The 25,673-nt window shown below is 34.5% G+C and overlaps 1 protein-coding gene across 1 annotated transcript in view; it reads left to right on the top strand.

Moving 5' to 3' along the window:
• The window catches only part of LOC140059625 (metabotropic glutamate receptor 3-like), a 60,584-nt gene extending 36,856 nt beyond the window's left edge, over window positions 1-23,728 (top strand). Inside the window, exons 3-6 of the mRNA XM_072105614.1 lie at window positions 1,186-2,249; window positions 13,753-13,936; window positions 17,306-17,391; window positions 21,072-23,728. Coding sequence (XP_071961715.1) covers window positions 1,186-2,249; window positions 13,753-13,936; window positions 17,306-17,364 — 1,307 coding nt within the window. The 3' untranslated portion in view covers window positions 17,365-17,391; window positions 21,072-23,728. The remainder of the gene's footprint in view (window positions 1-1,185; window positions 2,250-13,752; window positions 13,937-17,305; window positions 17,392-21,071) is intronic.
• The last annotated feature ends 1,945 nt before the right edge of the window (window positions 23,729-25,673 follow it).

Below are 25,673 nucleotides of genomic sequence, written 5' to 3'. Positions count from 1 at the left end.
ATACATGGGGACAGACTAGAGCACTGTTCACTATACATGGTGACAGACTAGAGCACTGTTCACTATACATGGGGACAGACTAGAGCACTGTTCACTATACATGGTGACAGACTAGAGCACTGTTCACTATACATGGTGACACATTAGAGCACTGTTCACTATTACATGGTGACATATTAGAGCACTGTTCACTATACATGGTGACACATTAGAGCACTGTTCACTATTACATGGTGACATATTAGAGCACTGTTCACTATACATGGTGACACATTAGAGCACTGTTCACTATACATGATGACACATTAGAGCACTGTTCACTATACATGATGACACATTAGAGCACTGTTCACTATACATGGTGACATATTAGAGCACTGTTCACTATACATGGTGACACATTAGAACACTGTCCACTAAATACGAAGACCGTCATTATAGCACTGTTCACTATACATGGGGACACATTGAAGCACTTTTCACTATACACGGGGTTACATTAGACCACTGTTCACTATATGGTGACACATTAGACCACTGTTCACTATACTGTACATGGGGACAAATATGTCGTTTCCGCCCTAAGTTATTTAAGTCTATTTCTCTACTTTATTTTTACTGACAATATTTTAATAAAAGGAATCAATTAAAATTGTTATTATAAAAGTCTACTACTTTTTCGAAATTATTGATAAGAAAAAGTCATGCGCTAACATTTTATTTGTTCATTATGTACATCTCATCCGTATTGCTAATAGACCTACGTGCTCAATTGGGTAGGTTTATGTTGAATGATCTATAGAATAATTACTTATGATATGCCAATTTTGAGTAATTTCAGATATTGTGCACGCTGCCGACAAAAATACAAACGCTTTAATAGCTACTCTGAAATAATTATGATGGGTTTATTAACAATACATTACTTTGTCATTCTAAAAATAGAAATTCATTGCATACGTATATTGAGTATTATAAGTCAATATCAACACATATAAGGGTAGTAACAGTCTGCACATTTCTATCAGGTCTGGTCGTCCTTATAATCGACGGAAATTTTGGTCCAAAAATGATAAAAACCCCTAAACTCAATGTATACGTAGGCCTACTCTGGTCTTCCGAAATCGAAGTTCCCTATATTGTGTTGTATAATTCTACTGATTCTCACTGATTCCTTTCTTACAGATATCACGGGCTCAAGAGTAAGTTTTGACGAGCGGGGTGATGGACCAGGCCGTTACGACATCATGAATTACCGTATGGGATCGGACAAACATTATCACTATGTGAATGTCGGAAACTGGTCTATGGGAACTCTACACCTAGATATCGACATGGTGCAATTCAACAGTAAGCTCTCCACAGACAATGCGATACCTCTTTCGCAGTGCAGTGAACCGTGTAAAAAAGGAGAGGTGAAGAATCTACAGGAAGGAGAACCGTGTTGTTGGATCTGCTTTCCTTGTCGCGAAAACGAGTTTCTTTTGAATGAATTCCTGTGCGAAAAGTGTAAATTAGGAGAATGGCCGAACAAGGAGAAAACTGGCTGTGACGTCATTCCAATCGACTACATGCACTGGAATGAAGTGTGGTCAATTATTCCAGTCATCTTCAGTTTAGGCGGTGTCATTGCTACATCTATTGTAATTTGCATATTCATAAAGTATAACGACACGCCTGTTGTGCGTGCTTCCGCGCGCGAGTTAAGTTATTTCCTATTGGCTGGTGTCATCTGGTGTTACTTCATGACTTTTGTGATCCTAGCAAAGCCATCTCTGCCATCGTGTACTTTACGAAGAGTTGGTATAGGAATTTCGTTCGCTATGTGCTATTCCGCATTGCTAACAAAAACAAATCGCATAGCAAGAATTTTTAATTCAACGCAGAGTCCTCAAAGACCTAAGTATATAAGTCCTTTCTCGCAATTAATCATATGCATGATGATGGTGGCTATCCAGTTAGTTGGCTCATTATTATGGCTTATAATTGAGAGGCCCGGAGTGCGACTGGATTATTCAAACAATAACTCAACTGTTGTTTTAAAATGCAGTGAATCTGAACTTTCTCTAATGGTTTCGTTAGTTTATGCGATACTTTTAGTGTTTTGTTGTACTGTATATGCGTTTAAAACGCGAAAAATTCCAGAGAATTTTAACGAAGCCAAGTTTATTGCGTTTACGATGTATACAACGTGTATCGTATGGTTGGCATTTGTACCGTTATACTTTGGAACAGCAAACGATTTTAAGGTAAGTTTTCCATATTTTTCATACTATTATAATTAATGCTTTTACTTACTTAAGTGTTGTCAACTTGATTTCCTTACTGGACTCTACCGTAGGCGTTTCGTATGGGTTTGATCCAGCCGTGCATTTGGTGAGTCACGCCGCCTCATAGCTATAAAAGAACGATTGATTACAAGTTGAGAAGGTATTGATCTATGTTTACAAATTTACTGTACTGTCCTGTATAATTCAATATATGATGCCTCAAACGATTTTTTGTATTTTTTTTTTTGTGTGTGCATGTATACTATTGGCGCGCAAATCGAAATGCATATTTCACCACATGTTTCTACCAACTTGAAATGCAAAGAAATGCGCAACAACCAATCAGACCTCAGGAATATTCGATTCGCGCGAATACATTCGTTTAATGGAAAACAGGCATCACTTAAGATATTGGTCCCGAATTTGAAGTGGTAATTTGCTGTAATGGGTTACTTAATAGAAAAAAATGTATACAAAAACAAATGTAAATATAAACAATTTAACATAGATTATATAGAGGCTAGGCTTAGTCATTTACCAGTGTAAGTTGGTTCCTCCCCCACAACAGTTAGCGATATCGGGTGCCCATGAACAAACTCACCCGGTAAATACTTAAGCTTGCGCGGGGCTCATGAGTGTGCTTAAAATGTGTTGCTAAATAAAACATTGGAAATTAAATTGATTTTAGCAATTATAATAATCATTCAATATCTGTTATAATAGATAGTAAAGAGTGAGTGAGTTGTGGAAAGGGACTAAAGATAAATGTTTCAAAAACAATACAATGTAATTAAATAAGGTAAACAAATATAGATTCCTGGCGCAATTTATAGCCTACTCCATCTAACATGGGCAGCCTAAGTGGTTTCAAAGAAATCACGCTATCACTGCTTCATTTACTAATGTACGATACCAAATGGGCTCTTCTTTATTCATAATGTGATTGGCTCAAATTACATAGAAAGATAATATCAAATAGCTAAGTAATACAAGTAGCAAGAATTTTGTTTTTGCAACATCTAACCATGAATGCTGCAACTGGCGCGAGGTTACAGTAATGATAACGCCTGCAGCGTAATTAACACTTAACTGTTTTTTCCCGTATTGTATTATTCCCAATGTCAATAAAATAACGGTCTTCAAGTTTGGTCACTTAACGTTAGAATTGGAGAGTTTCTAGCATTTTGGATCTTTGAAGATACATGATTCATATCTTTATCTTCGTATTCAATTCTAAAACTATCTGTGCTGCAGTAACTGGGGAATTTCTGACACAGTTTAGTGGTCTACAGTGTATGGACATAACATATATTAGTAGACACTAACAATAACTTAATAAAGATGTACAGTAATTATCTTTCAAAAACGAGTAAATCGCTATTTGTTACATGTACAAAGAAAACTGGCAGTTATTGACTCAGATGACTAATACGATACTATAACATATAAAAGAGCTATTATTTAAAGTTGTACTATAAAACAGACAAAATGCTCTCACAAACGCCAAACTCAAGCACAATTTGTCAATGCAATTTTTTGAGAGAACGTTTTAGGAAGTTTGGCCTAGAAAAGAGCTTTTACAATACTATAGATTTGTTATAGTTTATATCAAAGATCGCAATTGAAAGACATTTTATTCAATTTTGTAATTGTTTTTAACTACGGTGGCTTTGCGTCAGGGTGTTGAGTAATTGGTAAGCTGTTTGCCCTACTCTGACGTAATTTGTACGGTACTTCATACTAAGTACATTGAGATTGATGAAAAATTCAATGTTCGTATTACTGCAAAATCATCTTCTTTCAAGCATCTTTCGAAAGCGGTCGAAATGTTACATTAATTCTTGATAAGGTTACGCGGAAAATTCAACTTGCAAATTTAATCAAGGCAATTGAAAGTTCAAATAAATGATTACTAACTGTTACATTACACATTTTTCTTTTACTTTAGTTTTCAAACAGATTGGCTAGATATCCATATTACAGCTTTCCTATTGATACTAAAGCTGGGTTCTCACTATAGACGCAGCGCAAGGACGTAACGCAAAGTAAGCGAGTCGACCCATCACAAATTATGGATTATTCAAACAGTCGCTTATCATTGGTCAACTCGCTTGGTTGCTACTACGTCCTCGCGTTGCGTCCTATAGTGTGAACACAGCTTTAGAGAGAAGATTGATTAAAAAATAACGACAACAGAAACATAATATTAATAGAATATAACTGAAAATAAAGTATTCGTACTGATTACAATTTGCCAATTTCTTACTAAGGTAAGACATTGATCAACTCGCTTGCATTGTGTCTACGTCCTCGCGTTGCGTCTTCTAGTGTGAACAAAGCTTTAGAGAGAAGATTGACTAGAAAATAACGACAACAGAAACAGAATATTAATAGAATATAACTGAAAATAAAGTATTCGTACTGATTACAATTTGCCAAATTTTTACTAAGGTAAGACATTGATAAACTCGCTTGCATTGTGTCTACGTCCTCGCGTTGCGTCTTCTAGTGTGAACAAAGCTTTAGAGAGAAGATTGACTAGAAAATAACGACAACAGAAACAGAATATTAATAGAATATAACTGAAAATAAAGTATTCGTACTGATTACAATTTGCCAAATTTTTACTAAGGTAAGACATTGATAAACTCGCTTGCATTGTGTCTACGTCCTCGCGTTGCGTCTTCTAGTGTGAACAAAGCTTTAGAGAGAAGATTGACTAGAAAATAACGACAACAGAAACAGAATATTAATAGAATATAACTGAAAATAAATAAAGTATTCGTACTGATTGCACGAAAGCTGCAGAAGAAACTAGATTGTTTAACGTGATGGAGTAGTTTAAAATTCAACTTTAATCGACGACGATTGTACAGACGTTTTAGAATGCTTTTTGTGTTTCTTAAACGATGACAAATGTCTTGGAAAAGTACAGTCCACGAAATTGTCAATATTTGATTGATTTTAATATATTTACTCGTGAGAGCTATAATCACAGTTGTATCATCAATTTGCTATAGTGAATTATTTTACTGGATTAGCATTCAAAAGAAATTGTCAAAACTTTACAGGCATCTGAGTCAGTTGAACCAAAGGCTCAGTAGAGTTTAACAAATGTTAGAATAAACGTTATCGTGATTGGTCGAAACACTGCACACGTGACTTTATCTCGCTATTTTTTCATCTGACGTGAGTGGTATACGAACGATCGACAATATGCTCATGTTTGTAATTAATCAATTGAAAAAAAAATGATGTTGTATTTTAAACTTGCAAAAATGGAAACGTATAAAATAACGATATCCATGCGGACTTAATATTAATTACCACAAGGCCATACATGCTTTGAACCTTTCTTTATAAATGAAATTGGTGTAGCCTATTTTCCGGAATTTTATATAAACTAATATTAAAAATACATAAAACACAAGTTACGATATTATTTTTATGATACAGGTTGACAATTATTATATCACCGAGAATGAGAAAACTATAAAAATCAAAGGATTTTCTTCATAAAATTATAACATAAAGTCGGTCAGAGAAAAGACATTGAATAAAGCAGAGAATTATTGGCCTACTACCGGCTCTTGTAGCAAAGAAATTTAATATCACTAAAATTACAGCAGATTTATTGATAAGATCAAGAACACATTTAACGTATAAATTTACTAAAGTGAAATTGCCATTCGCGTAAGATAGCTTTGATGTTGTAATGTTATTTATTTCACATAGGCCTAGAATTTTATAGCACATTGTGTGAAATAAAAATATGGAACACGTAATTGTTTAATTAAACAGTAACGTACTGTTTTGCTCGGAATATTATTAAGACATTCAATTGTTGTAAGATTCCAAACTTAATTTCTACGAACTCTAAAATTCTACGAAAACGTTTGTGTGATATTTGGAACTGGCCTAGATTTTTTAATGAAAGTAAAAAGTGCAAGGAAAATGAGTACAGTGTAGGCACGTGTTTAAAAAGCACATGTAGACTAAAGCTCTGTCTACACTATAAAACTAGTTTGATGTGCCCAAATATGGTTGTAATATACCCAAATACGGTAGTGATATGACCATATATGAGCACACCACATTTTTTGTCACATAAAGTTTGATAGTGTAGACAAAGCTTTACGATACCATGGAGGAAATTTAGTTATTTCCTTCATGACGATAAAGTTTCTTTTCTAAACACTTAGTTGGTGTTGTTGTTGTTTTCGAATGTTTGAGCTATCAAAGCAGGGGATTACAAAACCGTAGCTATACAATCGACATAGGTTCCAGGCTCCCCTAGGCCATAGTTCGTGTTGGATAAGGACTGAAGGTCCAGTGGTACACATCTGGCTTAACAGAACCCAGTGTATCTTTTAAAGCTCAGGTACAGGCATGAATTTTAAATATAATATTTGGTTAATTGTACATAAATCAAATATTTGTAACAGAAATCAAGACGAAAAAAACATGAATTTCCCTTAATATGGCCAAATACAAAATTTTGCAAAATTCTTCCATAAAAACCAGGAAGACCTTTTTTTCAGTAGCTAGGTAGTTAACCTAATGTAATAACATGTCTGGTGACTCCCTAGACGGTGAAAAAAGGTGGTGGATATACGGTGGATAATTTTTGCTATAGCATGAAAATAAAAATCTGAAGTTGAATAAAAATATCAGAAATGTAATATTCAAGTTATATTACCTATATTTAGTCATCTGATAACTTTTTTTACCACACCGTTTATTTTTCATAGCTTTTTAAAATGCCTCTCTATTTACAAAATTTGTGTATAAAAGAATAGAGATTTTACTGTGTAATTTGAACTATCCCCCCACTGATAAGAAAGTGCTTATTTTCAACAAGCTTGTGTAACACAAATAAAATCCCAAAAATTATGAAACATAGGGGAAACTATAGATCGATAATTATTGGAATGTATGATCAATAGAAATTTTTTGCCCGCACCTGGCCTTTAAATTAGCATGGGTACCCCGGTGAATTGATCCGATCCCCTGTCATTCATTTAAGAGGTGCTGCCCTGCGGGTGTGGGTATAGGGTATAATCATAGAGATATTATAGTGAATATCTCTATGGTCTAATCGAATTTCCTCAGTTTCCTGCTAAACTTGAGGACGATAATAATTACATTTTGGTTCTTGAGTTGTCGGCTCATTTTAGTAATTTTCAGGCTGATGAGAGTAACGAAACATTATAGCTAGGGGCTAACTTTCTCCGAGGCTGTTGTATTAGTTACAAAATCTATAAGCGGTTGGAAGGGGGATGGTTACTTAATGGAATGTTTTGAGTATCTACAGACAGTGATCAAGAGTGTGTGGGCTTGGTTATTATTCTGTCATTAGGGTTAGAGGCGACGTTACATTAACGCATTCATAACTCACTTTGTAAGGAAATGAAAAAATTGATTAAAAGTCCGTAAACACTCACCAGCCAATTGTTAAGCCATAATATGTGATTAATTAGCTTGGATGTGTTGGCTTAAATGCCTCTAAACTAACTCTCCCACTGGCTACACTACATGCTTCTGTGTAAACACACTTTGACCTTTGACCTGTTAAATACAGTGTTTCAATCGGTTGTGTAATTATGGTGTAACGTTAAATCAGATATCTGAAAACTATCGGAGTTATAAAGAAGGTACATCGGAGTTATAACGAAGCACATCAGAGTTATAACGGATGTACATTGGAGTTATAACGGAGGCACATCAACGATATAAGGAAGTACATCGGAGTTAGTATACGGAGGTACATCAGAGTTATAACGATGGTACATCGGAGTTATAAAGGACGGTACATCGGAGTTATAACGGACGGTACATCGGAATTATAACAGAGGTACATCAAAATTATAGCAGACGGTACATTGGAGTTATAACTGACGGTACATTGGAGTTATAACGGACGGTACATCGGAGTTATAACGGACAGTACATCGGAGTTATAACGGACTGTACATCGAAGTTATAACGGACGGTACATCGCCGTTGTAACGGAGGGACATCAACGATTTAAAGGAGGTACATCGAGGTATTTTAAAGAGTAGCCGATCACACCTACCGTACGTCGAAAAAGCCCCAAACTAAACTTTTCGCGAAGGGGGACGTAGTCAAATATTCTACCGCGCGGCGTACAAAGGCATTTTAATACTACAAAACGCGCTATTGATGATGTGCGTATACAGATGCCAGTTATTGAATGGCGACATTGCAATAAAAAGAAACTATTCTACAATAATTGTATTATAATTGGATATGAGTCGTTTCCGAAATGGCTATTGATGATATAACATATAATACCGGAAATTTAGCATTAGGTATCTACTAGTTGTTTTGACTTTATTTAAGCGAATCGGCGTAAACTAATGACGTATATCAAGAAAGCACAAGTTTAGTATCTTAAGCAATGTTATTTTCCTGAAGGCCGATTCGGGGTATTACCCACAATCAATGGACTTGATGTACTGTATTGGTGGAACACGCTGTAGTCGTGGGAGGGTATATTTTCATAGAAATAGTATTCTTCTCGGAGCCTAACAAGCTAATAAATAAATTACATATATTCAATGCATAGTTAGTAATTTTCTTGTAATTACCACAAAAACATAGCAGTGAAATAGAAATATATGGTCAAATAACACAAACGAAAAAACGAAACGCTTACAGCGCTATCGCGTGTACATCCCTAACGCATGACGGGATGTCAACGCGTCAACATCAAAACTAATTATGTTCAGCCTAAACAAACTCGTTAAGCCCAATTAGGAAGTGGATCAGTTGAGATCATGGTTTTATTGAGAGCATTAAAAGCTAAGAACTAAATATCAATTATGTGACGGATGACCAATTACCGCGCTAGTCATCAATTTTCCTCGAGCTGTTTTCTTTTTGTCAGTGAACCAAACACGCAGACTATGCGTAACATGTTAGCTAGCAACATTTAGGCCCCTACAAGCCCCAATCTTTAAGCGTAAAACGCAGTCGTATGTACGCACCAGAATACGCATAATTGGCAGGATGACCGTCGTAATTACGTAAGTCAGTCAGTTACGTATACGTGTTTGTGTACGCAAAAATTGATACGCTTGAAGAAAAAAATAACCCCTGATTACGTGCGTTTACGCGTAATTTGAAACACTACAGCAAGCTTTACAAGTATCTTTTAAGCGCAAAACGTGATCGGTAGGCAGGATGTAATTACGTAAAATCGACAGCGTGCTGTTTGTGTACGCAAATATTGATACGCTTGTAGAAAAAATAACCCCTGATCACGTGTGTTTAAGCGTTATATGAAATACTGTACATGTTTTGATCACGTCACGATAGAAAATGCTGTATAATGTCACATATTCTATAGAGTGGCTCTTACAGGAATAGCGAATCTAATCTTATGTTCTTAATTTGATTCAATTTATCAGCACAGTCGAACGTAAAATTATTCTATGGCAAACTAAATCCACAAATTGATAATCAGATTGTCTTTTTACGTTTTAATGTCATCGGAGTAGCAGTATAGGATTGCGTCAAATTCGATCTAATAATCGTAATTAATATCTCTATATACGGGAATACGATTGAAGTTAAATACTCGTGTGTGCCAGACAGAAATAATGGCTATAGAATCAGATTTAAATAAATTACATGACTTTTGAATAAAATAATGTTTTGTGTTTAAGGAGGGTAGTCTGGTTTAGGGGGCATGCCATAAGCAAGTTGATACACACATACAGTACTCAACAAACAGCCGATTCTCGGTACTGCATAATTCCGAAGTATCATATGAATATTTGATAAGGCTCCGTCTACACTATCAAACCAATTTGACAACAAAAAGTGTGATGTGCCCAAATATGGTAGTGATATGGCCAAATATCGCTGTGATATGACGTCATCATGTCCATTTCCAGTAGTAACCTAACCCCATTACATTTTTCTGTCACATAAGTTTTATACAACATCACGTTTTTCAAATGTATCTTTAGTAACCTTACATTGCACCACATGTGATATAAATGAGATGCTGTATTACGAAATATTGCTATGATACTTCGGAAATAAATAGTATGTGAAGAAAGAGCACTCGGGAATCTAGATTAGTTGCATTTCATTGGTATATATCTTTCTTTATGTTTAGTTTCGTTCAACAATGAAACGTGTTTAGATAGGAAAGTACTTAATAAATCCGTCGTTAAAATGAAACATCAAAAGTTAATGTTCATTTAAAGACATAAAGAGAAACTCTAAACCAACCGGTCTACAAAAGATATAATAAATACATAATCTAAAAAGCTCAATTACATATTCTGTTAATTGAATATTTATTGTAGAATGCAATTCTAAAACAAAAGTTAGAATCTGGAAGTGTATGACTAAACCGAATGGTGTTAGTGTCTAGATGTGTTTGTAGCACACCGATTGTTTATATCATAACGTAAATTAATATATAATAAATACCAATAATATAAATAGAACTTTACTCGACAAAGACCCGAAGATGTTTTCAATATTTTGTTGAGTTTTCCTCTCTTTCTACTGTTTACAAAAGGTATTCAATAGTGACTAAGAAGATAAATAATAGATAAAAACGCGGAAGACACTAAAGTTTATCTTTCTACTATTTAGAAAAAAATGTTTCAATGGTGAATAAAAACCAGTCTTTGTCAATGTTCCGAATCAAGACTCAAATGTAGCGCTATGTACGCGGCGTACTCTATTACTTTTATGTCTGGTCGCGGAAAGCTATTACGTAACGAGTTCATATCGAAAGTAGAAGATGGTAGATACACACGCATCAGTGATTTTGACCTCCGGTCAAACGACGATCGATAAACAGACATCTAAACATCGAAACCGAATGTATATTGTTTGCCTGGACACAACTGAAGTCGGCATACGGGGACAGAGCGGGTGATTCAAATGGTTACATGAACACATGGTCGGTTATAAAAACAAAAAACGAATTATCAAAACACAGATCTGTTATATTTAAAGTAAAAAACCTCTACTATGCCCATTTGCAGTAAAAATCTACTATACCTACATCTAGTTAAAATACTAGCCGGATAAATCTAACCATTTAGTTCCACAAGCATTGTCGAATATGCCTACATTCTAATTTGAAAATATAAATAATTTAGAGCACGAAATGGACAAACCTACGCAGTATAGAAAACTAGCCACACTTGAAATAGATTTGAAAACGATTATATCTATAACGAGTATTTCAAGAAGAGATTTAAGGAATATTTCCACCATCAAGTGTCGATATTCTAGTTTATGTGTCATTTTTGTCATCTATGCCTTAAAGAGACAGTACACAAAACCAACCATTTAAAGGGGTTCAATGTTCGTTAAATCTCAGCGTGGGCTTTAAGACTTTGCATTGATCCAGTGGCGATTGAACAAACTTTCGGATAAGAAACGGCAACAAATATGTAATAATTCTCAACCATGCACATTAAGGAAAATAGTGGGTTTCAACTACGCATGTTATCTTTTGGTTCCTAACGGTGTAACTTGATTTTGGTCGGTACGGATTGTTTGGCACAAACTCGCCCACGGGGCTGGGGTAAACATTTCAGGTGCAATCGGTATCAATGACTTGCCTAAATATATTAGGCCTAGTAAAACAATATCGTATCTTATTCAAAAAATATGCTTCTTCATCCGGCAACACTGGCCTAGAAACGTATAGTATGTTTGGTCTGATCTGACCATGCTAGAAATAATTATAATCAAGGCCTAGGAATAGTGAAATTCCCGGATATAATACATTATCAAACGAATGTCCACAGTGCTTAGAAAAAGTGGGAATTAATTAATATAACTCAATATACTCTTATCATTCATAGATTTAAATTACAATTTCCATAGAAACAGGTTTCCATAGAAACAGGTCTTTGATTTTCAATGTGCAAACATATTAAACAAATATTGACAAAGTAATGTAGTGAAAAGTGATCCGTCGCCGTCTGTGACAAATTTGCACAATTTTCAAATTGTTCATCTCGGATGCGCGCTTGCAATCAATTCCACGTAGGCCTACTGTGCCCGCTAACTGTGTAACAGATGTAAATACATTTTGACAAGAATCGGCATCTGAACACAAGATTCGTAGATGTATTTTTGTCCTGATTTGTTGACTAATCTTCCAAGCAATTACCATCTGAATACGTAGTTATGTATGAAGAAAACCTACTGTATGCAAGACATATCATTGAAAGTCTACCCATACTATTAAATGAAAAACACGTCAGCTTTTTGCTTGTTGATTATTTCTGTTTTATAAATATTAGGGATTGCAGTAGAATAAAACGAACTTTAAGTTGCTTGTTTATCATTTAGCACAAAGAGGGTCCTTTTCTCTTAGTGTATCTAAAAGTAGATACTGTACTTCTTACTAGATGTCTGGAAGTAGATACTTATTCCTGGATATGAGGAAGTAGTTCCTGTTTTTTGGATGTCTAGAAGTGGATGTTTCTTTCAATATTTTGGGAAGTATTTACTTCTTTCTGGATGTCTGAAGTAGATACTTCTGCCTGTATGTCATAAAATAGATACTTCTTCCTAGATGTCGGGAAGTAGATACTTTTCTTCCTAGATGTCGGGAAGTAGATACTTTTCTTCCTAGATGTCGGGAAGTATTTACTTCTTTCTGGATGTCTGAAGTAGATACTTCTTCCTGTATGTCAGGAAGTAGATACTTGTTCCTGTATGTCATAAAATAGAGACTTCTTCCTAGATGTCGGGAAGTAGATACTTCTGCCTGTATGTCAGGAAGTACATACTTCTTTCTGTATGTCATAAAATAGATACTTCTTCCTAGATGTCAGGAAGTAGATACTTTTCTTCCTAGATGTCGGGAAGTAGATACTTCTTTCTGGATGTCTTGAAGTAGATACTTCTTCTTGCATGTCAGGAAGTAGGTACTTCTTTCTGGATGTCAGGGAGGAGTGGATGTTTCTTTCTTTATTTCGGGAAGTAGCTACTTCTTTTTTGGGTGGCTCGCAGATGCTTCTCTTTGGTTGTTAAGGAACATATTTCTTTCTGGCTGACTAGATGTCAGGAACTAGGTACTTTAAACTAGATCTTAAGAAATTATAAGTAATTTTTTGAAAATAGGAAGTTTTTTCTATATTTGTAGAAGTAGGTATACTTCTTGATGTCTGGAAATATGGTATGATTCTTTTCTATGGATGTACAGAATTCTATGTATTGCTTTGTGGATGTTAGAAAGAACTAACTTCTTTAGACTATTTTCAGCTGTTTCATGAAGACTTACATCTATGCTTAAGTGCGTATCGATAATAGTTCTTAATGAAATTATATGGAGATTACATTGTACGTATCGAATGTATAAAAATCAAATTAAATCGAAAGTTATACGTGTTATTTCAGGACACCAACATCCTGTAAATGTTATTCTAAGTGCACATTCTTAAAATGAATTATATTTTTGTTTTTATAGGTGCAAAGTACAACACTGTGTGTAGCAATCAGCCTAAGTGCTACAGTTACTTTAGGCTGTATGTTCCTGCCAAAGGTTTACATTATCGTCTGCCAGCCCGAAAAGAATGTGCGCTCATTGAACCGTAACCATGCCAGACAAGAAAACAATACAACGAGGATGACGTTCAGCGAGACTTCTTACGGTAAATTTAATATAATAATCAACATTTTAATTAATTAATTAAGTTTTCAATAGCCATATATTTTCACAGTAACTATTACGAGATTTGTTTGATTCATCAGTTAGGCGATAAATGGATTTTTACGCACACAGTTACGTCATCGTTTGATTGATTGATTGCTATGATGGTTGATTGACTGTATAATTGATTTAATGATTGATTGACTGTATCATTGATTGATTGAATGATTGATTGACTGAATGATAGACTGAATTTTAGATTACTTGATTGAATGATGTTTCAATGATTGACTTGTTTCATTGATTGATATATTTGTTTTGATTTAATACCTTGTTCGATTGATGAAGTTACTATTATAGTAGTTAGGATGACTTGATTATTTTCTAGGCGTAATTTATTATTATTAGACATTTTGTATAAAGGAGGGGAGGCCAATGTGTACCGTTCAGGCTATCTTGTCAAGAAATGGCAGAGAGCTTTCTTTACTTTCCCATTGATAATAAGAATAATAAATCCGAACAATTACAGCCACAAATCATTATTCTATTATAAAAATCAACGGAAAAGTTAGGCCTACTGTAGATGGGCATTTCTAACTCAACTGAAGATAAACAAGAACATATTTTTCGCCGGCGTTTAAATGACAAACGGCTCTTGTGTGCGCGCGCACGTTAACTTTATATTTTCGTGGTGGTAACAACACTACCCGTTGGAAGGACATCATTATTTCTACGAGGTGAATTCGAAACCGATGCATTTTACAGTGGATGTTCGTCCCAGGTGACGCAGTATCTCGGACGAATAGACGTTAGATAATCAAAGGTCGCTCGTATGTGTGCGTGCACGTTAACGTTATCCTTCCGTGCTGGTAACGACGCTACCCGTTGGAAAGGGCGTAATCATTTCTACGAGGCGAATCGAAACCGATGCATTTATTACAGTGTATTCGGACGAATAGACGTTAACTAATCAAAGGTCACGTCATTTGTTTTGTAAATAGGGTTTTGATTTGATTACAACGCAAGCCACATTACGCAATTAAAAATGATTATTACCTTCATTTCATAGCGGTTGTATTGATTTGATGTAACATTACAGGTGTATTCAAAACCAGTTGCGTGCGGAACTCTCGAGAATGCCGGTAATGAAGAATCTATAAGAAAGCAGACGAAAGTCTATGACAACATTATAAAGACGGAGTGGTGCAACCCTAGATTTTCTACAAGTTGAAAAGTCATTAAAGAAAAATCATATATTTAATTAAATGCTATTTTATGTTATATACACTTCCTGAATGGCTTCATATCTTAATAATACACCATATCCAATTCATGATTGTATACCCGGTTTTTTTTTTAAAGAGCTAATCTGGCTTATGAGATTAGTACAAGGATACGCTACCGCCGTACTCAATATACTTCATAAATTTCAAAAATTTTCAACAAAACACGCTTATTATTATAAAAAAAGGTAAAGTACCCATTTTAAATACCATATTGCTTTCTACAGAGAGACTAGTTGTCTCAGTTCTGTATGCAATATCCAATCTATGGTAATCGATCGCTCCACACCAATAATACCTGTATCATATTAGGCATATATTAACTGTCTAATAATAATAATTATATATTATAGGCATTATTCGTAAGTATAAACTTACCGTACAGCAACAACAACGCGGTTATTGTTACACACAAATCGTAAACAACAGTTGAATCGGAGCACACATGTGTGTGTTATTTACATACAGGTTGTAACAGAGTACTGTAACGCTTCTAAATATACAGTATTTGTTCAAGAAATGACAAGTTCTATGTTCTCTTTTGATGGCTAAAATTTAGATTAAATTGATATATTCAATTACAGGTGGTCTGTTTCAAATGCAAATTTATAGAAAATACACCGCCAGGTAAATACCACTTTTTTTGTGATTTACTAAATTAAAAATGTCCTCATCTTGTTTCTATTTTGTTTTCAAATTCAAGACATATAATGGACAATGTCTGGAATATGATTAATTCAAGGCTTATTATTAGAACAGCCTATACAGAAAAATCATTGTGACGTCATGAATACGCGTAATTTTGTTGTCATATTTTAACCAATCACAGGCGTACAGCAGCAGTTGCAAGAACCAACGTAAGAGAGCATGATAAGTGTGATCATTCGTGATTGTCATCAACATTTATTTTTGATGAAACCATTATCATAATCATGATCACAAACTTTTCATTGGCACAATCGGTAAACTGTAGAATCATAACGGCATCGTGACGTCATTATCATTATTTTCACATTTATTAGCATGAAAACGTAAATCACATAACATAAATTTGATAGACCTTTGAATATTTTACTGGCTCAGGACACCCCTTTACTGGTCCAGGACACCCATTTACTGGTCCAGGACACCCATTTACTGGCCCAGAATACCCTTTACTGGCCCAGGAAACCCATTTACTGGCCCAGGACACCCTTTTACTGGCCCATGACACCCCTTTACTGGCCCAGGATATCTCTTTACTTGCACAGGACACCCCTTTACTGGCCCAGGATAGCCCTTTACTGGCCCACCACGACATCTCACGACAAAGACCGTCTCTCACTCCTTTATTATACAACTAGGCCTACTATAAAAGTAGAAAGTCACTCTTTCACAGTTCCTTCACAGGCAAAAAGTAAAAACTTTATTGTTCAAACAATGTGCGGAAATCGAACCAAATCACGGTAACTGTATACGCTGAGTAGTTGATAATAATTCCAGCTATAAGAAGCCAATATAATTTATAACACATTTCATTTGATAGTTTTTTGTAATCCGAAACTCATTTTTTGTCCGAATGAATACTGATTGGAAAATCAGAGATTTCAATCGACCGTTGACGTGAGACTTTTTTATATGTTATTAGGAAAAAGAAATTTTGTCGAATGTTGACGAAATTCGATAGTATATTGTGTTTTGTAGCGTTTAATTTAAATGTCAGTTGCAAATAAAATGTGGAAAACATAATTAATAACGGAAAAATATAATTCCAAAGGTAAATATTTACTGAAACAACAACGATCTCGAATACAAATAAAACATAAGCAAAGAAGGTACACAAACACGTAAAGTAAAGATTTTAGCAGCTGTCACTAGGTAGAACTTAACTGACTATTGCAAGTCATCTAAAAAGTAGAAGTGTATTATTTACCTTTATATATTCCCAGTCACTAGCTGACTTGCAATTGTCAGTTATGTTCTACCTAGTGACGGTTGCATTATGTATTTACAATGTGAAATGTGGCCTTCTTCATCCAACATACCATTTCTACTTTATTAGGCTATATATTGAATGAAGTAATCAAATCAATATTATATTTCAACAGGTAAAATACCACAAGAGGAACTTGGGAAGCAAGGTGGCGAAGCCTGCTCGTCAGAATAGGGATGCACACAATACATACCATATATAGACAGGTTCCATTTCTCAAAAAACGGCCTAGAAAACGAATCAAGAAGCATTTTTGGGTAGAAGCTGGGATCCACTTGATTTAGGATATTTCGACCTCGCTGATTACGAATATGGCGGATCCCAAGCGAAATTCGGCCATCTAAGCCCTTAATTTGCATAATTAAAAATGGCGGCCATTTTTTATAATTACCCTATATCTCGAGAACCACTAGTCACAGATAATTAATTTTGGTGTCAAAATGTTTTAAATATATGTTTTTATATTCACTTTAATGACACTTTTTCTCAAAAAATTGATGCAAGTTGTATTTCTGACATTTTGACCTTTGACCTTGATTTATCGTATCTCAGTAACCAATAATCGGAGAGACACGAAATAGGGCTCAAATTGTTCAGAAACTATACATTCATATTTATTATAATGAAATGTTTTTACAAAAAATGGTCGATTCTACAACTATTGACCTTTGAACTATTAGTCAAATATAATAATATAATAATAATATAACTTTGAAAATTGTGGTCTTATGAATTTTTTTTTCTTTTTAAATTGTTTAAAACATGTGACGTGTTTCTATCCAGTCTAATGGAATATTTTGTACAAGAATGGCCGATAGTATGGTTATTGACCTTTTAACTACAGCATAGGCCTACTGTATACTAAATATAATATAATTGCATAACTATGAAATTATTTATACACAATAACAATTAGTAAAATTATAAAATTCACTGCCATCAAATATGATGTGTTATTATTTATATAGATTTAAAAAGGAATTTGAATACGCAAGTTACATTTTTTGAAATTTGAAATTTGAAATTACCTGCCATCAATATGATGGAGTGTGCTTATAGATTTTCTAAAATGTGAACATGTCAGCTACATTTGGAAATTACCTGCCATCAATATGATGGATTATGATTATAGAATTAAAAAAGAATTTGAACACGTCAGCTACATTTGGAAATTGGGAAATTACCTGCCATCAATATGATGGATTATGATTATAGATTTTAAAAAGAATTTGAACACGTAAGCTACATTTGAAAATTACCTGCCATCAATATGATGGATTATGATTATAGATTTAAAAAAGAATTTGAACACGTCAGCTACATTTGGAAATTTGGAAATTACCTGCCATCAATATGATGGATTATGATTGTATAGTACCTGCCATCAATATGATGGATTATGATTATAGATTTAAAAAAGAATTTGAACACGTAAGCTACATTTGAAAATTACTTGCCATCAATATGATGGATTATGATTGTATAGATTTAAAAGAAAATGTGAACACGTACGTAAGCTACATTTGGAATGAACATGTTAAGGGCATCAGTTAAGATCATTCATGCAAAGGTTTCCGTCATCTTTAGCGTTGTTACAGCGGCATAAAGCTGTACATGGTAGTTTTGACTTCTTGCACCTACATTTATTGGTTATGTATCGTGTCTTGCATCCACAATAAATCATCTCTAACGAAGCAGTAGGAATAGCTTCATTTTTCAGAAGCACTGGTTGAAGTTTACCATTAGATAGCTCCCAACCAAAATATGTTGGTGATGGCAAATGCTGGATTGGCGATACAGCTTTTTTCCATACGAGTGCTTGGAAGTGTGCTCTTTTTATATGTTGGTGTACTGCATCGCTTGCTTTTGCAGAACCCTCGGGCAAGGCTTGAAAAATGTCTTTTATAGATACTTTCTTTTTTTGGATGTCCCTATCATCATCCATTTGGATACCATGCTTTGGTAGTTAGACACTAGAATCACTAGTACGTACGTCTGTATCCCTAGAAGCAACTACAACTGTGTCGTATCGGACATTGGCAGCATGACAAGTCTCGTGTCCTATTCTTCATGGTCTGACCAGAGACAACGTATTCGTGTACAATTTTGATGATTTAACAACTGATTCTTTCATAAATCCACCAGCTGTGACAATTTCTTTGTCTACAGGAGCTTGACGAATCAACTCCTCTGATAGAAATCGTGTCAGATCTGCATTATTATCTTGTAATGCCAACAAGTTTGACCAGCAATTTGGCAGCGGTATTTCACCACTTTCTATAATTCGACGAATTGGTCTCTGTGTTTTGGTTCATCTTTGTCTGGTGGTGTCCTTTATCGACAGTTTTAAGTTAGGCATGCCATGTTAAAAAAAACAAAAAACCAGAGGCATTATCTCCAACAAGCGATGCAGTGCACCAGCATATAAAAAGAGCACACTTCCAAGCACTCGTATTGAAAAAAGCTGTATCGCCAATCCAGCATTTGCCATCACCAACATATTTTGGTTGGGAGCTATCTAATGGTAAACTTCAACCAGTGCTTCTGAAAAATGGAGCTATTCCTACTGCTTCGTTAGAGATGATTTATTGTTGATGCAAGACACGATGCATAACCATATAGATGTAGGTGCAAAAAGTCAAAACTACCATGTACAGCTTTAATATGCTACTGTAACAACGCTAAAGATGACGGAAACCTTTGCATGAATGATCAAAACTGATGCCCTTAACATGTTCATTCCAAATGTAGCTTACGTGTTCACTTTTCTTTCAAACCTATACAATCATAATCCATCATATTGATGGCAGGTACTATACAATCATAATCCATCATATTGATGGCAGGTAATTTCCAAATGTAGCTGACGTGTTCAAATCCTTTTTTAAATCTATAATCATAATCCATCATATTGATGGCAGGTAATTTTCAAATGTAGCTTATGTGTTCAAATTCTTTTTTAAATCTATAATCATAATCCATCATATTGATGGCAGGTAATTTCCAAATGTAGCTGACATGTTCACATTTTTAAAAATCTATAATCATACTCCATCATATTGATGGCAGGTAATTTCAAATTTCAACAAATGTAACTTGCGTGTTCAATTTTTTTTTAATCTATATAAATCATAACACATCATATTTGATGGCAGTGAATTTTATAATTTTACTAATTATTATTGAGTATAAATAATTTCATAGTTATGCAATTATATTATATTCAGTATACAGTAGGCCTATGCTGTAGTTTAAAGGTCAATAACCATACTATCGGCCATTCTTGTACAAAATGTGCCATTAGACTGTATAGAAACACACATGTTTTAAACAATTTAAAAAGAAAAAAAAATTCATAAGACCACAATTTTCAAAGTTATATTATTATTATATTATTATATTTGACTAATAGTTCAAAGGTCAATAGTTGTAGAATCGGCCATTTTTTGTAAAAACATTTCATTATAATAAATAAGAATGTATAGTTTCTGAACAATTTGAGCCCTATTTCGTGTCTCTCCGATTATTGGTTACTGAGATACGATAAATCAAGGTCAAAGGTCAAAATGTCAGAAATAAGACTTGCATCCATTTTTTGAGAAAATGTGTCATTAAAGTGAATATAAAAACATATATTTAAAACATTTTGACACCAAAATTAATTATCTGTGACTAGTGGTTCTCGAGATATAGGGTAATTATAAAAAATGGCCGCCATTTTTAATTATGCAAATTAAGGGCTTAGATGGCCGAATTTCGCTTGGGATCCGCCATATTCGTAATCAGCGAGGTCGAAATATCCTAAATCAAGTGGATCCCAGCTTCTACCCAAAAATGCTTCTTACATCATATTTCAGAGGAAATAGAACTTGTCTAATATAACAGTTCCTGGTACGCATGTTGATGTTAAAGACGAGGCTGGACGATGATAGGCTGCGCATCCATAATATGACAATCGGTACTTAACCAGCTTTTCTCTCAAGAAGAAAGTACTGTATCACCACCTATTGAAGATGTAGGCCTACTGTTCAAGAACCGCCTGGGCCAACATCATAATATACGGGATCGGTGTCCGATACAAAACACATTATTGTCAAGTATCATATAGGCAAATTATTTAGGGTCACATTATGTATTACATGTGGCACATAGGCCTACTGTTATACAATTATATATGACGCTGTATCACAGTATTTGTTTACGGTAAATGTACACAGTACCGACAACAATCGGCTATACGTACAAAAGTACGTATAAAAGCCAGACAACGTCGTACGACGAGGCCGACCCGACGAGTCGTCTCTTCGGGAGAAATTTATACGTGTTTAAAGTTCTCCCGACGACCTAAAAACTACGCCCGACGCTATCTCAAACGACTTGTCTCGTCAGGATTCAACTCAAACAGCACCGACGAGTCAAGACGTTTGGTCGGGCCTCGTTGTACGATGCTGTCTGAGTTGGCTCTAATGCCATGTCTTAGATGACGTCAAAGTATTTTCTAATTGTAAATTATGTAAATTGTTAATATTTTATATGTTTTTGAAAAACGTGACCAATAATAATATTTCTTTTAATATTTTTTTTTCTTAGAATATTAGAGTGTGTAACTTTGTAAATAATTATGGAGATCTTTTATGACATGAAGTTAAAATTAATTACAACCAATATCGATGTTTTTAGTAGGTTTAGTAGTTATATTATATTTTCTAATTGTAAATTATGTAAATTTTTAATATTTTATATGTTTTTGAAAAACGTGACCAATAATAATATTTCTTTTAATATTTTTTTTTTCTTAGAATATTAGAGTGTGTAACTTTGTAAATAATTATGGAGATCTTTTATGACATGCAGTTAAATTGATTACAACCAATATCAATGTTTTTAGTAGGTTTAGTAGTTATATTATATTTAAATATATTTAAACCGCTATTTCTGACGCTTTACACACTTTACGCAGGCGTACTGTGAAAATGCGTACGTGCGCACCAAGGCTGCTTGGCAAACCAAAGAGGGCGTGGGTATAGTAATGGAAATATTATCTCAAAAGAGGGATGAAATCCTGCAGCATCCAGGGTCACTACGGTTAAGACAACTGCTTTGGGTATAGCCTACCTGTATTTCGCTGAATTTCATTTTCATGTACAGTAGGTTATATCAGGGAAGAGTTAAATTACATAGAAAACTCACGAGCCGTTGATGCGTGTTAATCCAATTAAATCGCTATTGTTCTCTATTGTTTTGTAAATAAACTAACTTCAATTACTAATACTTTAGTAATAACTAGTAATTTAACTCTTCCCTGGTTATATTCTAAATAAATCTATAGTCTACAGCTTATTTAAGAACAAATTTCCTACTTAACCGCCCAAGACCGGATTCACACGGTCAATTGGCTTATAAACAAACAATGTACGGGTTAATGATTATATTATATCATAATGTATATTGTCACAATTTATGTTTAATATATGTTTTTATATAGTAACGTATATTTTGTTTACTTTGTTACAGTTAATATACAAACATATCAAGCTATATGTATATACAAAAAATGACACGTCATAACTGTATATATAGTAAATATTTAGAAATCTAAACACGTGATACTATACTAAGCTGTGATTAGCTAGTTTTGTGAAAATAGTATAGACTATACATTCTTACTGTAAACGAATGAAAATGGCTCTCGATGGTAAAATATTTTAAACTCGTCCGAAATTATGTAATCGCTTAAATTAGTTCACTCTATAGGAGTGGAAATATGTATCAAGAGTGAATTTCACTCACTCTGTCAGGAGTGAATTTTACTCTGTTAAGAGTGACCTTCACTTTATTAAGAGTAACTTTCACTCTATCAAGAGTGAATTTCACTTTGTTAAGGGTGACTTTCACTCTGTTAAGAGTGTTCCTCGGGCACAATCACCAAAAGAGTGACAATTCACTGTAAAAGATCGTGAATTTTCAATCTGTTAGGCCTACATTAAAAGAGTACGTATACATTTTACTTGCGGGTACAAGTGAATGACCATACTGAATTCAGGCAAAGCGTACACCGTCTTGGGTTATATAGCCTAAAATTAATCAAACTCCTGATTTTAAAATTATTATGATTATGATAATAAAATTCTTTATCTTAAAGAATAGAGTTTTAGCGAGCGCGATTCACTGTTCCGTGACATCGGTTTTCCAATCTTAGGCCTACTATCTGTGTTAGCGATTGGGTCAAACGGGGTGGTCAAAACTACTGTAGCCTGTTTATAAAATGATGGACACCGTTTTTGTCAATCATGAAGAAATATTAGGTAAATAATTATTTCTCCACGAACCGAGATGTTTTAGCGACATTATGTAATACTAATATAATTATCGAAGATTTTTTAAATATGAACTTTATTCTTTTTTAAAGTAATCGAGGGAAGAGTGAAGTTATAGTCTCCACTCTTCCCTGAATGTTATTACCATCAGTGATAGGTATATACATGTTTTTGTATCGTGTACTAATAATAGTGTACATTAATAAAGTACTTATAGTGTATTACTGTTTGTATTTAAGTACGTATCATGAGATCATTGATTGGTTGATTTAGTACGTTCCTTCCATTTGATTGGTTGATTTAGTACGTTCCTTCCATTTGATTGGTTGATTTCGTATAACGTTTCGAATGGTCATTTTTTCCATCTGGAGAATTTTATGCGACGCGGTAGGCTGGCAAATAAGTGTGCGCCATCTTTAACTAATCTACTCCGCACGGCCAAAACACGAGCGCTGTCTTTTACATGGTCTAGCCTTCGAAATTCGATTAAGATGGAATTGCAGGATCAACTTTATAATATAATATAGCATTAGGTGTGTTATTAACAAATAATGAATGTTTTGTATTCTTCGAATCGGGGGAAAATTGCCATTCGTTCAAAGCCTCTGTCTGACCTATTTAATTTGATTACGAAACTGATCTTTTCTTATGTTTTTTCTAAATTCGATACATATGGGCCTATAGAATTACATACACACTGACAATGCCGAGTACATTAATAATAGCTTTTGCGTATATCGTACGACAGTACTTGCTGCTAAATAAACTCTAGCATAATTACGAATTACTGCAAAGCCTAAGACTTTCAATATAATTGATTGACCTGCTTTCCGTTTTTCGACGCACAAGTGGGTAAATGGGATTACGACATCAGATGGAAAATCTTATTAGGCGGTATTGATTGCAAAGTTTGTTAGGCTGAGGGAAAATTACTTACATGCGAACGTACGTTGACAATGGCTTTGAAAGCCAACCTGCTTCCTTATCTAATTTGGGAGTAAGTGATCTGATGAGTTAACGTTATTAAATGGTAGCATACTGACGCACTCTATTGTTACGCATCTAAACTAAGTTACGGAGTAGCAAAATTAGTCTGTTGCGTTGAAAAAAACTAAAACCTCACTAGACGTCATCACCAATAAGAAAAAGCTATGGGTAGGTAGAGAGCAGAAGAGAAGAATAAAAAAAACCCAGAAAATAAGATACCGAAACACGGAAGAGCAGAAACCGAGAAGAATCGAAAAACGAGAAGAGCCGAAAAGTCGAAAACAGAATAGCCGAGTCGAAAACCAAGACGAGAAAAAACGAAAGTAGAGCTGAAATCCGAGAATATTATGATATCGAAAACAGAAGATCCGAAAACCGAGCCGATTACATTGATGATATAAACGAAACGTTGAATCATATTCTAACGATTCAAATTAGGCTACTTATTATACTTTTTTAAAAAGCGCATAGTTGAATCGTCGATAAAAAAAAACGCGGCGTACAAAACCGTTTAATCACCATAATTTGTACACGCGCGTAAAGATTTGTACGCGTAAGGTTTTGTGATTCTTCCAAGTCACAGGCGAAGAATGATCGCTCTGAAACAAGTAATTACTACGACGCAAATGTGATCATTTCCGGTGCAGTGACTATTAATGTTTCAATTAAATTGCTTCATATAACGATCACAGAATCTAATAATTCGTATGAATGCATTAATCAACCAAGACCGCTTTGTCAGTGCAGTTTAATTATTTTTTAAAGATTTTAATATTTTCAAATTTGCATAATTCATGTATAATTGACCAGATTAGATATAGAATTAATAGTTTCTGAAATTGATACCGTGTGTGTAGCGTACCTACATTCTACGGTTCGAAATTAAAATACTAGGCCTATAGGTCTAAGAAACTCGAAATATGGGCCTATAGATATTGCCGGTGGAATTTTTTTTTCTTCTAATTGATGCTATGCTTGGAGTGGGTGGGGTGGGGAGCTAGGCTGGTTTAGGCCGAATGGACATCATTATTTACAGTACAGTATTTAAAAAACTTCAATAGGCCTACATAGGTTCCAGTTTACCTTGAATTACTATTTAGTAGTACATATTCTAAAACAGAAATTCGAGATCCAGTGGGCTGGCCTACAGAGTACCGTAACAGCAGGGAGAAGGAGAGG

The sequence above is a fragment of the Antedon mediterranea genome, chromosome 9, assembly GCF_964355755.1.
Source record: "Antedon mediterranea chromosome 9, ecAntMedi1.1, whole genome shotgun sequence".
Classification (NCBI taxonomy): domain Eukaryota; kingdom Metazoa; phylum Echinodermata; class Crinoidea; order Comatulida; family Antedonidae; genus Antedon; species Antedon mediterranea.
The sequence above is the reverse complement of the archived record's forward strand: the minus strand, read 5'-3'. Positions and strand labels throughout refer to the sequence as shown.